The 13,832-nt window shown below is 33.1% G+C and overlaps 1 protein-coding gene across 2 annotated transcripts in view; it reads right to left on the bottom strand.

Moving 5' to 3' along the window:
• TDRD3 (tudor domain containing 3) overlaps positions 1-13,832 on the bottom strand; it is a 217,353-nt gene that overhangs the window by 39,598 nt on the left and 163,923 nt on the right. For both annotated transcript variants that reach the window (XM_057533172.1, XM_057533173.1), the window contains 2 exons: positions 12,206-13,056; positions 6,081-6,206 (listed from right to left, as the gene is read on the bottom strand). In XM_057533172.1, the coding sequence (XP_057389155.1) occupies positions 6,081-6,206; positions 12,206-13,056 (977 nt within the window). The remainder of the gene's footprint in view (positions 1-6,080; positions 6,207-12,205; positions 13,057-13,832) is intronic.

A 13,832-nucleotide genomic window follows, 5' to 3' on the forward strand; every position in this document is an offset into this window, starting at 1 on the left:
TGAAAGAGAACAAACCTTGGGTCTATTAAATCAAAAACGTCAAAGGAAAAAATAAGTTCATCTGACAATCCTAGCCCCCTTCAGCTGTAGATCATACCCAGGATGCCTCCTTAAGACTACTTTGAAGAAAAAATAAAAATTATACAACATTTAGCATAAATCTAAAGCATCTCAAATTTACTTCTCAATTGACCAGCACCATAATTCAGGAGTCCATCCTTTAAGTTGCTATTAATAAAGGGGAGACTTAGAAGATAAAAGATTAACATAATAGCTACTGGTATTATTCATGTACACAAAAAAGATTTTTCAAACAGTTATGCTAACTTGATTATTAATATTTAAATAATATAAGGCTTAAATTGTTTTATGAATTGTAATTAAAGTTAGAAACAAATCAAAAAGACAGCACATCTTAGGTAATACCCTACCATGTTATTTCACTTTGGGAGTTATTTTACCTTCAGTAAAAAGGAATATGAAATAATAACATGATGTACTTTCATTGCTCAATAAAGGAAAACTCAGATTACCCAGAAACCTTTTAAAGATATTTTTATATACAGTTCCTTTGAATAGATTACAATACATTAAATTATCAGATAGCAAAATTCAAGCAGTACTTTTGTACAGGTTCTTAAAATAGCATACTATTTTCTTAGTATTAATTTAATGGTGAAATAAAATGTCTCTTGAATAATATAGCCTGGTCAAAACTAGATTTCGAGATTTTCATAATAATCTCTTAGGTTCCATAATAATCTCAAATTCACAAACTGAATTTGGGATTCAGGAGGTAGATGTCAACAGTATTTACGTTGATATATCAATGTATATGGCATCATTTATGAATGAATCATCTCTCCCTCTATGTCAGAAGCTTTCATATCTCTAGTAAAGTCCTTCTGTATAATCCACAACCTCCTGTGGGAATTGTGAAGAGCTGGGTGATAGATTAAGAAATAAATAAAGCATATCAAATACAACCAAAATTTATTAAAACAGAGCTTAAAGATATTATACGGAATCCTCCAAATTCCATCACCCATAAGGTGAAAATTATGTTCTTAAATGGGGCCAAACTAGCTGTACAGTTTCCTTTTAATTTACTCTGTGTTTATACTGCAAAAGAAAATAAGCATTGCCTATATGGCAATCTCTGAAAGGGAAATGTCCCAAAATATGTATAGTGGAAGAAAATGTATTTCAGTATTTCACTGACCTTACTCAAATTATGCTTTTAGTGCAAAAATTTAAGTATGGTAAATTATACCCACTAATTCATTTAAGAATTTATTATCAGAAATGAAAAACCTTCTGGACTATGATCAAATAGGTGCCTGCACTTTTTACTGGATACTAATTGGCAGAACCTCACTGTTACATAATTCTAATTTCCCTTTGAAGTTAATGGTTTCTGTAACAATTGTCCTCCTTTTAATATCTATTATGATCTTTGATATCAAATACAAACTAGATATAGCCTAACTTTATTACTATATCATTAAAATTACTAACATGACCTTGTTCTAATACATTTTAACTCATTAATTTACATATCACAACTCTCAATCTCCTTCCTCATTAAATAGGTTAGGGGTATTTGGGGGATAATATGTTTCTCTTTAATATTTTTATTAGTGGTAGAATACTTTATGTTTTTTTCTGAACATTATTTGAATTTGAAAAGGTAATTTTCAAATGTGCTTCCCAGGATGTCATTATAAAATAAATTTTGCACAAAGTTACTTCAAAAGTAAAACTTGAAACTGATAGTTCTTTTTTTAAAGTACGCTAAAACTGAAAAAATATACATTATTATTATTTTTAAAAGAAACCCAAACCCACCTAAAAAGAAATTTACTTTTTAAATCAAGTAGATAAACAGGAAATTTTAAATAGATAAAATTCATTAAATGACACTTCTTTCTTCTGTAATAATTTTATCTTCAAATAAGGTGAAATAAAATAAAGACCTAAACATTATTTAAATTAAAATCAGTAAACAACATTTTTCCCACTTATATCTTGTTTTAAAGCTTCAAGAGGTAAGAATGAACACTCCCATGAGATATTTAAGTTTGTTTCACGTAACTGGAAATATAACTTTCTTCTAACTTTGTGGGCAGGACTTTTGTGTGTTTTGAGTACTAACATATATTCCTCACCCAGAACAATGTCTAGCACCTAACATACATACAATGAATATTTGTTGAATAAATAAATATGCTACAGAAAAACATTTAAGGTAGGTTAAAAGACAATAACAATCCATCTGTCACTTTCCAGAATTACTGCCCAAGATGATGTGTATGCTAAGGTCTTAGAACTAACCATTATCGATACAATCATAATTTTTCTAGTTGGAACATTAACTGAACAAAGATCATTTCCTGATACTATGAACCTTTAAAAAGGAAGTTTAGAAATCAGCATGTTCTAAAACATTTCTTGGGATATAGAAGTCTCAGTGGCATACAAGTCATAAATATTCTGGGAAATCAGGACTTGACACTGTCTTTCCAGGTTTAGAAAAGTGATTCAGAAGCAACAACACTCTAAAAACACAAAAGATTTGTCTGAGCAGCAACGCCAGGGTATTTTATAGTAATTCCAAATTGCCTGTGGCATCTTTTTACTGGTTTCCTGATATTAGTTTTAGAGTTAAAAAGAATAAATTTGAAAAGCGCCTGCAGGAAACACAAATAGGTTTCCTTTGCCCCTAATGTTTTCTCATACAGTGGTCAGAAATATAAAATAATATTATGGTTTTCTCCCTACATAGTTTTACACATAATATGAGATTCCATAATGCTTCATTTACTTTGGTAAAATAAGGAAAATCCTGCAATATACAAAGAACATTTAAAAAAAAGTTAGAGGATTTATCCAGTTAAGAATGATCTGTGAATCTCACATTAATATATGATAGAGAGTTTACTATAATAAAGACACTAAAATTAAGACAGAATATTTTACCATAGTTAAAAGATCCAGGTTTAATCTAGCTAGAAGAAAAAAATCAAGTATGATATAACAAAAAGTTCAGTAGATCATTTTGGAGGAAATAAAGTATTTAATCATAATCAGAACATATATTTTTACTATCTAAAATATCATCACTGAGTATGTTCTGGAAGTAAAAAGGTACATCCAGATAGAAGGGGAAAATAGAAATTTGTCTACAGACAGATTTAAGGCAATTAGTTCTTAAACTTCATGAGAAAAATATTAACAGTTAGATTTAAACTATTAACTTGATTTTTATTTTAATTTTCCATATAAGAGACTATTTACTTAGTCATTGAATCTCATTTCATGCTTTTTATTTAATAATTTATCCTTACACCTTTAAGAGACAATACAGACAACTGATTTCTATAAAGATTTTTGGTTTAGATGCAGGCTTCTTGGTTATTTTTCCTGCAAACTATTAAAAAAATGTCAATGAATGATCATTGCCACATTTAGGAAAACAAGAGGTTTTCCATAATCTTGTGCCAATAACAAACATAAACCTTAATAAAATATACAAAATCATTTCATAATTAAAAACAGTAATGTACATACGTAGTGCAAGAGTTAAAAAAAATTAAAAATTACACAGTCCATAGTGTGTGAGTGAATAATTGTGATAAGGCTTCTAACACGTCGCTATACCTTTGCAGCTCTTTAATTTTTCTAGTATGACTTATCAATTAGAGTTACCTTCTTATTGGTATAGTGAATGTTTTGCTTTGATTAAAACTTGTTACAATTCCCAAGTTACAAAAAGAAAAAGTGCTCATAGACCCCAACATCAGCACTCTCAGAGGATAAGAGAACTCTACACTAATTCTATGTTAAATGTACTGACAGCCACATAGATTGTTTTTCTTCAGAGGCTTTTTATGTATATGCACACATATGTATTTTTTTAAAAATGGAGATGGGTTAAGATATGTTAAGCTGGTGGCTTCTATTTATCAAGAAGGAGCTGCTTCTACAACTAAGTCAATTATTCACACAGATAAGGAAGAAAGGATGATCTTATCCTCAATAACACTGTTCATGATCCAAAAATATTTGCTATATTAATTTATGCAAAATCATAAAACATCAACAATCACTTGGTTACTTGTAAATAGGAGAAAAGAAATACCAGAATCTCCAAAATATTTAGTAATACTATCCTGCTTCTACCTGAAAAATATTTCACGTATCTTATGAAAGATTTTTAAGTTGACTGCAGAGAAAGTAAATAGGTAAAAAAAAAAATAGCACAATAAAGCCTAGAAGAGTATTCACAAGTAGGCAGGGAGAATATGAAAGTATTGCTGTGGTTCAGAATCACTACGTGGGCTGTCACGTGATAAATTTATTGTCCAGCTAAGTTTACAAAGACCTAAAATCAATAATAAAGCAATGAGGGCTATTAAGGGGAAAAAAGGAAAAGTCACTGACTGTAGAAAGAAAATGATCACTTCAGTACCAAACACCTCTGAATGGAAAAGCTACAGTGAGGAATGAGAAATGTGCTCATCAGTTATGTCCACTCTGGAACAGAAAGAGGCAGTAGAGAAGAAACAAAGTAAGGAAACTTAAAATTTTCTTTAGGAAGAAAAGAATAAAATTAATCTTTTATTAAATCTCCTAAAAAAACACTAAATGTAAAAATTTAATTTTGACTCGGACTGTAATGGCCAAAAACACTGGGATCACATGATGAATAGCAAACTAGGGTTCAACTTCTAGAAATACAGACTCAATAAATACTTTTACCATCAAAACTACATTAAGATGTGAGTATTAATGAAAAAGAGAATAAATGAAAAGAGAATAAAAACAGCCATCGCGTGGGAATCAAAAGGGCAAAAGATATAGTTACATCAAGTTTCTCTAAGAAAAGATATAAATTAGATATTGATGGTATTTCAGTCTTTTAGGGAAAAAGCAGCTAAACTTTAGAGAATGAGAGTGAAGGAAAGGATCTCTTAAACGTATGAATGTTGCACTGTAAAATATGAAACAATAAGCTACCTAGAAAATGATCATTTTTCTAGAATAAAAAGGTAAAGAATAAAGATCTATGGACCCAAATATGATTGCTGCTACTAGGCTTTTTGTTGTTGTTTTATTTATCTTCTTTTTTGGGGAGGCGAGAGGGAGTAGTGACACAGAGGTCAGGACAGAAAAATCTAGAAAGACCAAAGCGAAACTAAACTAAAAGCAGCTCATGAGAATGTATGCTTCAATGATGAAGGCTACTGTCTAGATGATATAGTTTTCTAGTATATTTTTACATTTTAGGGAAACAGCAACAAATTAGGCTTCTAGTGATAAGTTTATTAACAGCTATCCACAAATTACAGAAAGGAAATAAATTTTTAAAAAACTTTATGAAACAAATTCTAATATGCCTTGTCCTCCTGTTTTTGCCTAAATGTAGCTGAGAATCTATCTATGTAAAGTCACATAAGTCCTGTATAAAATGGACTCCATGAGGCCAATACAGTCTAAATTACATCAACAAAATCATCACAGCTTTGACATAACATTTGGCAACAAAATTAATCAAATAATTATTAAACAAAGATATTTAAATTTAATCTGCACATATACATATATAAACATATGTGTAGTAAACGGAGTATGAGTTCATATATAATTTAAAGTGTTTTTCTTAATTTTACATGTAACTAAAATAATAAAGAATATACATGTATCCAACAGAGACTTAAATTTGACAACTGCTGGACATAATTTAGTCAAATTTAAAGTAACAAACTCGGAAAGAACAAAATATGCATAAGAACCCATAAAAACATATACACATTTTTCGCCAACATATAAATAAGGGCACCTATTTCCAAAGCATAACATAACAAAGCATTATACAAGAGAAGCAATTGCAATGCATTCATTTTTACTGTAGTTCAGTGTAATTATTAAATTAAAATCTTACTTTAGGAGTAGCCGGTTTTAAGCAAATTAAAAATATTTTTCCACTGGCAAATTTCGTATTACTATGACTAATCTTTTAGAGCTATGTATTTCCTTCAAAACAGCTTATGCCTTTGTACAGAATTTGGATCACGTACCCATGCCTCTGTCTGAATGGGCCTGATGTTGCTTAGTAGCACCTCTTCATAGTTTCCATAATCAATGAATTTAACAACTGCTGTCATACCTGAAGAATGAAGAGCTTCAACTTCTGCTCGGTAAAACTGAGGAGACAAAAAGGAGTTTTAAATATGACAATCAGTATTGTCTACAAAGGGTGATACATGATGGAAATGTAAATACTCAAAATGTTACAATATTTGTATTTTTTGAAAGCTCGTTTTTAAAATCAATTTTTATTGAGACACAATTGACGTATATCATTGTATTAGTTTTAAATGGACAACATAATGATCTATGTATAGATTATGAAATGATCAGCACAATAAGTCTAGTTAGCATCCATCACCACACATAGTTACAACATTTTTTTTCTTATGATGAGAACTTTTAAGATTTACTCTCTTAGCAACTTTGAAATATACAATATTTTAAAGAAAATAATTTTTAAGAGAATAATATTTTTAAGAAAGAAAGCGTACCTTTGGATAATCATAAATTGGCTAAGGAAAAGAGAGAAATTCTCTCAGCCATGTGAGTTCTGACATACGTATACTGAGCAGTAGTAAGATTTCAGAACTAAGAGGGTCAATAGAGAAGAACATTCACATGCTAATGGGTGTAAAAAGAACTAGTGTTATGTTTTGTTGTTAGCCATTGAAGCCCTTTGACTAACACTGGTAAGATGATTCTTATGTACTAATCAGAATATTTAAGTATGGAGCAATGTATTTAAAAAACAGAAATATATGACAAAAAAAAAAAAACAACCCAAAGTAAAAGGCTCATTGTTGCAGTCATACAGACAGCTGTGGTGAAGGAGGGTCTTCAGGTAAAAAGTAAGCACATTACTTATATCCAGGATTTATAGGATTTGAGACACTGTAAGACCGGACACTTTTATTTCATCTGTTTACCCAGTGTTCCTTGGCTCTTGGAACCAACACACATTAACAAACTCACTAGGAACTGAATTTACATAACAACTACAATTTTTAAATTTATCTGTTGAGGTAACTGGGAGTAGGTCAACTGATTGGAGTATTCCCTCCACTATAGGTCAACCCATTCAGGACTCAAATTATACGTCTGAACGTTGCTTAGTGAATATGAAATGGAAATGAAAAACTCATAAAACTCTTATTTACTCTTAAGGAATGTTTTCTTCAAACTAGGGCAGTAGGATGCTCTAATATAACACTCTAACAGTAACTCTTAATATAACAGGACCTTGTAGGGACCTTCCCAGGACAAACACCCCTCTCCCTCCATGTCCTCCACCTGCCTCTTGTCTGTAGAAAAACTTTAGCCAAAGAATAAATTTAATCAGAGAAGTGAGAAAATGCAGAAACAAAGGAAAATAGTCAAGCAAGACAAAATAATAATATTCATAGTTTAGCCATTAAGCAAAGTCAAGGACCTTTAGTTTCTCCTCCAGGGCTATAGATAAATATTCTGAGCTGTATCCTTTGAGCTGTTTTGCAGATACTGAAACCCCCACCAGGTAGAAAAAGTTAACCACATGATGACTGTAGCCATGACATAAGCTGTTCCATCTTACACAATTCCAAGAACTGGCCTCAAGAAAATGGGAACACACCGACGCTGGAGTTGAAGATTACTTGTACTTAAAACAATCATATGATGATCAGATCACTGCATGACCAATTTCAAGATTGCTGGAGCTGACTGTACTGTTCTGCATGTAGCTCCCCTCCACCAACCCCTCCCTCCACCTGTACATCCCTGAAAGTCCCCTTTAAAAGCTCTTGCCCCCCGATCAGCAATGGGGAGTTAGTTTTTTGGGACACGAGTCCATCTTCTTCCCAGGACTGCCAGCTTCCTCAATAAAGCCATCTTTCTTTTTACCCAACACTTGTCTCTCGAGATTTGGCTTTCAAGCTATGAACAGCCAAGCCTGAGTTCAGTAACATTAATAGGCTCACCAGAATCAAAAAATACTAAACACAACAAAAATTCTTATTCTCTACAATCTTCTAAAATAGCAGTTACTCTGGGTGTACCAGGAAAGAACCTGCTTTCACTGATTTTTTTTTTTAAATAAGTGATGCTTTTTTTTTTTAAAGTCTTTATTGAATTTGTTACAATATTGCTTCTGTTTTATATTTTTTGGTTTTTTGGCCCCAAGGCACATGGGATCTTAGCTCCCCGACCAAGGATCGAACCCACACCCCTTGCATTTGAAGGCAAAGTCTTAACCACTGGACCGCCAGGGAAGTCCCTGTTTTCACTGATTAACTAGTATACTTCATATTACAAAAGTTATTAAGTTAATCCATGGTATTTTCCTTTCCAGATCTGGATGCTAGCAAATTTAGAGATACCATGCTAGAATTTTCCTTATCTTAGAGTTCTTATTATACATTCACATCTCTCCCTTCCTCCTTTATTTCTTAGCCTTACATGTCTGTGTTCTGTAAACTGCTGTATTTCTGGACCCATGCTTCAGTTGTAAGCTTCTTAGATAATTAATGTCAGTTCACTTAAGTTCAACAGTTAAGTTCAACAATGACAGCCAGTCATAATATATCCTAGGAAAACAAATAACTTGACATCCTTTTGGGAACTACATGTGAAAAATGACTTCTATATAATGTGGAAAGTACTGCAGTAAAGGCGTAGTGATATGGCACTTAATAAAGCTGAGGAGTTCAGGAAAAACTTCCTGGGGCAGATGACAATGGATACAGTCTTCAAGGATGAAGAGTATTTAGCCAAGTTAAGAACTGAGGAGGGTGTTCCAGGGAAAGTTACAGAGACATAAAACATGAAGACGAGTATAGGAAACAACAAGCAGTTTTAAATTAACTATGGCATGATGTGAGAAGGGTCAACCAATAGGACAAGAAGGTAAGGACCAGCTGATAGAGGCTCTATATGCATGCTAAAGACTACAAGTGAAGATTTTAACCAGGAAGAATGACATGCTCTAAGACCAAGATCACAGTGTTGGCAGTGTCAGTAACAAGTTTAAGAGGAATAAGATTTAAGGCAGGGAGACCAATTTGGAAGCTGTTACAATATCCCAGTTGACAGGGCTGAAAGAGCTGAACTAGTTATGGCAGACATACAGGGAGAAAAAGCATTGTCCCAAATGCTCAAATCCTTCTATGGAAGTAAAGCTTGAGAGAAGGTAAGATATCATGAGGAATGTTTTAAATGATACTATTTCCAAAACATTATTACAATGCAATTAAGATTATGGTTTCTTAATGACAGTTATAGACAATGCTTTTCTTAAATCTTTACCTTAGTCTCTGGCTAGAAAATTGGAAAGTTGCCTATTCTTGAAAAGGCACTTAAAAGTTATCTCTTAAATTAGGTGGTTTCAGAAGATAACTAACGCCATCTCTTTCAGAGAGTGAATATTATTTATCTAATTTGCTTAAAGGTGCATCTATACAGAGCCTACAGTCCTTCACTCTAAACTGAATGTATACATCGACGTAAATTCAAAGTAGTCATCTTAGACGATCATCCAATTATTCTAAGAATACTCTAAAAGCTCAAAACATTTTGGGAAATATTAGGCACTATCTTTCAGAAGCTATATGACATTATTTTGAATATATTCAGTAGAGGCAATAGATGAATTCAGTATCATTGATTTTCTGAGAAAATTACAATTGAAAGTAAAGCTTTAATAACAATCTCATCAGGTATTTTAAGGCATTTGGGTAATAGCACAGACAAAACTATCTGATATATTCCAAGCACCTAACACTTAGCAGCTACTCAATTATGGTCTGTTGAATACTCAATATTTGTTGAAGAACTTGTCTAAGTGTAATATCTGAATATCTTAGGTCTGTTATTCTCTGTTGCTTTATTTGTTTCTGGTCTTTCATATTCTCTCTCTCTCTCTTTGTATTTTTAACCATGCCTTATAATTTTTTATAGGATGCCAGACATTGTAGATGAAATACTATGAAGAGGATCTGTATAGAAAATGTTACTTTTCCCCAAAAGAGGATTATATTTTGGGAGGCAGGCAGACAGAGTACAAGGACATATCCTTAATCATGTAAAGGGTTGATTTTAGGCGTTGTACTGGTTTGTTTGTATTTTGCACTTACTACTAGGGCACAATCCTTATGGGATTTCAATGGAAAGCCTGAGTCTTTTACCAAGCCTTTCAAACATTATTAATGATTAATTATTAATCATTTACTTCCTCTGCTCGTCAAGGTCACCATCAACTCCATGCTGTCCAATGCAAAATAAAATTTCCATCCTCATCTTAACCTTTCACAGAAGCATCTGACAGAAGTGAACCCTCCCTCTAAGGTAGACAATGTTAGTTCTATAAACTAACACTGACTTCCAACTACTTCTTGCCTCTACCATAATGGAGAAACAGTTAAGCATAAGTAATCCCTCACTAGCCAAATCAAATAGTTGTATTTTGGAAAGTGAGTGGTCTCAGCTGCAAGGGTAAGAGTCTAGATAGTGAAGAACGCCTCTACTTGGGTTCCAAGTCTCCCTAATAGCCAAGGAGAAGCCATGTGAAACAGTTCCAACCAATGAAATTGTCTGTTGGTATTTCTGGGAAGGCTTTTGCTTTTCTTGAAAAAAAGAAAAGCCACAGCTAGTGCTATCTCCTCCTCTGCTTTTAGCCTTGTATAAAAACTTGACAGTAGAGATGCTGCTTCTAGACAAATGTTATCCCACATTCATACCAAAACCTTAAAAGACTATGCCATCTAGTTGTACCTGGACCCCTCCTTGCTCCTATCATTAGATAACACCTCCTGATCCCAAGCCCTACAGCATCTTTTAAAAGATTCAACCACACTTCCTAGCCTGAATTTCAGTTCCTTGAAATTTTCAGTTAACTTTACTTCCACCACTCCTTTTAGCCACACACAGGCACACCCTTATCAACTGAAACTACTCTACATATGAAATATTTATTTCAAATATTTTTTGACTTGATCCTCACATCCACCTAGGTCCCTCACACTATAACTCACCTCTGTTTTTATTACCTTGCTAATATCTCCAGTCCCCTAACTACTCGATTTTTTTCCTGTGTAGGTGCCCCCTTGAGAATGAACTAGTTAACAAAGTCAACAAATAATTATGAAATACCTACACTATGAGAGGAACAGGGCAATAGAGGAAAAACTAGAGATACATGGTCCTGCCTTCAAGGAACTTAAAATCATGGTAGGGGAAAGAGTTATCAATGCAGGAACCAAAACCAAAAATACTTACAAAATGTGATAAGTTTTAGAAAGTGAACAAGGCACTGATTGAGGAAGACAATAATGTAGAAAGGATGAGGGGGCAGAAAAGAACGGCTTCTTCTAGGAAGTATCTGAGCCAAGTCCTCAAGGATCAGAAGAGTAGTTGGTGGAAGAGCATGTTGGGCAGAACGGGAAACACGTACAAAGGCCCTTCTCTCTGACGGTCCCTCTGTCCTCTTCCCCTTCCTGTTTGCACTGTGTTGGTCTTCTCCCTCTCAGCCAGGCTCTTTTATCTGATGCACTGTATTCCTTCTCAACCTCATCTTCTTTTTTTTTTTTTTTCACGATTTCCCTCTTTCCCTTTTAACCAGAATATAATGTAGAACTGAAGATTGTTTAAATGATTTGTCTCTTAAATTATTTATTATTAGCTAAATACTTAACCCTCCTGCTCTTAATTTTTTTTAAAGTAGGCTGACTGTGTATTTATCTTTAAATTAAATGAAATCTGCAGAATTTGTGTGCCATTCAACTGATTTTCTTCCTTGTGAATCAGTATAATTTTACTAGAAAGAAAATATTAATAGTTCAGTTGATGATAACTGAAGTAACTGATCAACTTCACTTAATCACTTTTAAAATACTTTTCTGATATGCAAGTGAAAATCAAACCTAACATAACCAAATCCTATGGGACTCCTAAGCATCCATAAAAAATATTAAATATTTTGTTTTCCCTTTGATAAGTTATATATGTATACATCTATTCAAAGACTTTACAAACAAGTACAATCATAGAACACAACTCAGTCCCAAAGCAATGGCTCTCTATGGTCTCACTGGACTGTTACATTCAGTACTATTAGTATTTAATAACTTTATAACATGCATACCTTGTTGTCTTCCCAATAAAGTGCTAAACACTCATCTCCAGGTTTCCACAGTTTTGCATACTCCATAGGAATAGATGATTCTAGTACTTTTTCTGGCTTAATTGGCCCAGATCTTCTTTTGGGTCCACTATTGTAAAATATTTTATCATCATAGGGTGTAGCTGTGATGGGTCCTGCTGGCTTAATAGGTCCTACTCGCCTTCCCTTCAGTGGCATTTCAGTCTCTCCATTTGGAACACCAATGAAACTATTCGTTCGGACAGGATACTGGTAATCAGCATTTACATTAAAATGTTTTTCAATTTTTACACCACTAAAAGCTTCATTATTTATTGTTCGTGGTTTCCTATCATAAAAATGATCAGTATTTGCTGTTTGGCTTTCTCTTTTCCCACGTTTTTGATTATTGTAATCTATGGATCCTTGAGGAAGTGGATTTTCTTTTGCCTCTGCATAGGATGGAACTTTTCCTGATTTGCTTTGCATAGAGTTATCCCTTTTTTTAAATGCAGCATCATTGTGCTGGGAACTTAAAGGGTATGAAGTATCTTTAGTTCTATCATATCTAGAATATGGTCTATCGCACTTGATTCTCTCTTCAGCCCATACTTCAGATCCTGAAGAAGTACTTGGTCTTTCAGAACCTTTGTTTCTAGGTAATCCACTGCCTTCTAAAATTGACTTTGAATTTTGGATGTCTCTTTGAAAACGAGGAGGTTTTTCATTTCTTGGCTGTCTGGTATCATTTCGAGGAAGATATCTTGGTTGATTATTATCTTTTACTCCATTTTGCTCAGTATTTGACAATCTGTGTTGTCCTAGATGAAGCTGCTGTGGCTGTGATTTAGGTTCTGAAAAGTAAAAGTATATCATATGCATATTAAAATGAAGACTCTGCATTAACACTTAATTATCAAACTAATATTTTAACATCTTCCACTATCTTCCCACCTCATTATCTTAATCCCTCTTTGCTTTGTTAGAGTCCTGTATTTCTAATGTACAGTTTGCCTGGTTAGCCACATTAGTGAAGTAAAGCAATGATATGAACCATGAATAAATGGTGGATAATTCAAAAACAAGTTGTCTTTGTCACTGAATGTTTGCACTGTTATAACATAGCCAATCTATATATGCTATTCTGGTAATTCATTTCCCAAGACAGTAATGAAATAGAACTGCAACCTGATAACACAGAAGCTGCTATGAAACTGTACAAGTACAACCCTTGCTCAACTCCTTTCTGAATCCCAGTCCCATTTAAAATGTATAGCTATCATTGTCAGTCAAGTTCTAGTCTTTGCAAAAAAAAATATTTCTCAAATCTTTCTGGATCTGGAATTGCCAAGTGTTTGGATTACAATTAGATATTTACTATAGACCTATCAAAGTAATTAAGAACAGGTACTACTTGGAAATACAGAAAAAAGTGTCAAAAATATGATTAAGCAAAATAGTGCAGATAATGTCCAACTAGAAATCAAAATCAGTAGCATGGTAAATATATACTCATAATCTGATGGTTATATTTCACATAATGATTTTTATTCTACTTCAATTTGTACTGTGTCACTTACTCTTTCTTCCTCCATTGTTTCACGTAGCATATCTATAACACTATTACCAA

The sequence above is a fragment of the Balaenoptera acutorostrata genome, chromosome 18 (genome assembly GCF_949987535.1).
Source record: "Balaenoptera acutorostrata chromosome 18, mBalAcu1.1, whole genome shotgun sequence".
NCBI lineage: Eukaryota > Metazoa > Chordata > Mammalia > Artiodactyla > Balaenopteridae > Balaenoptera > Balaenoptera acutorostrata.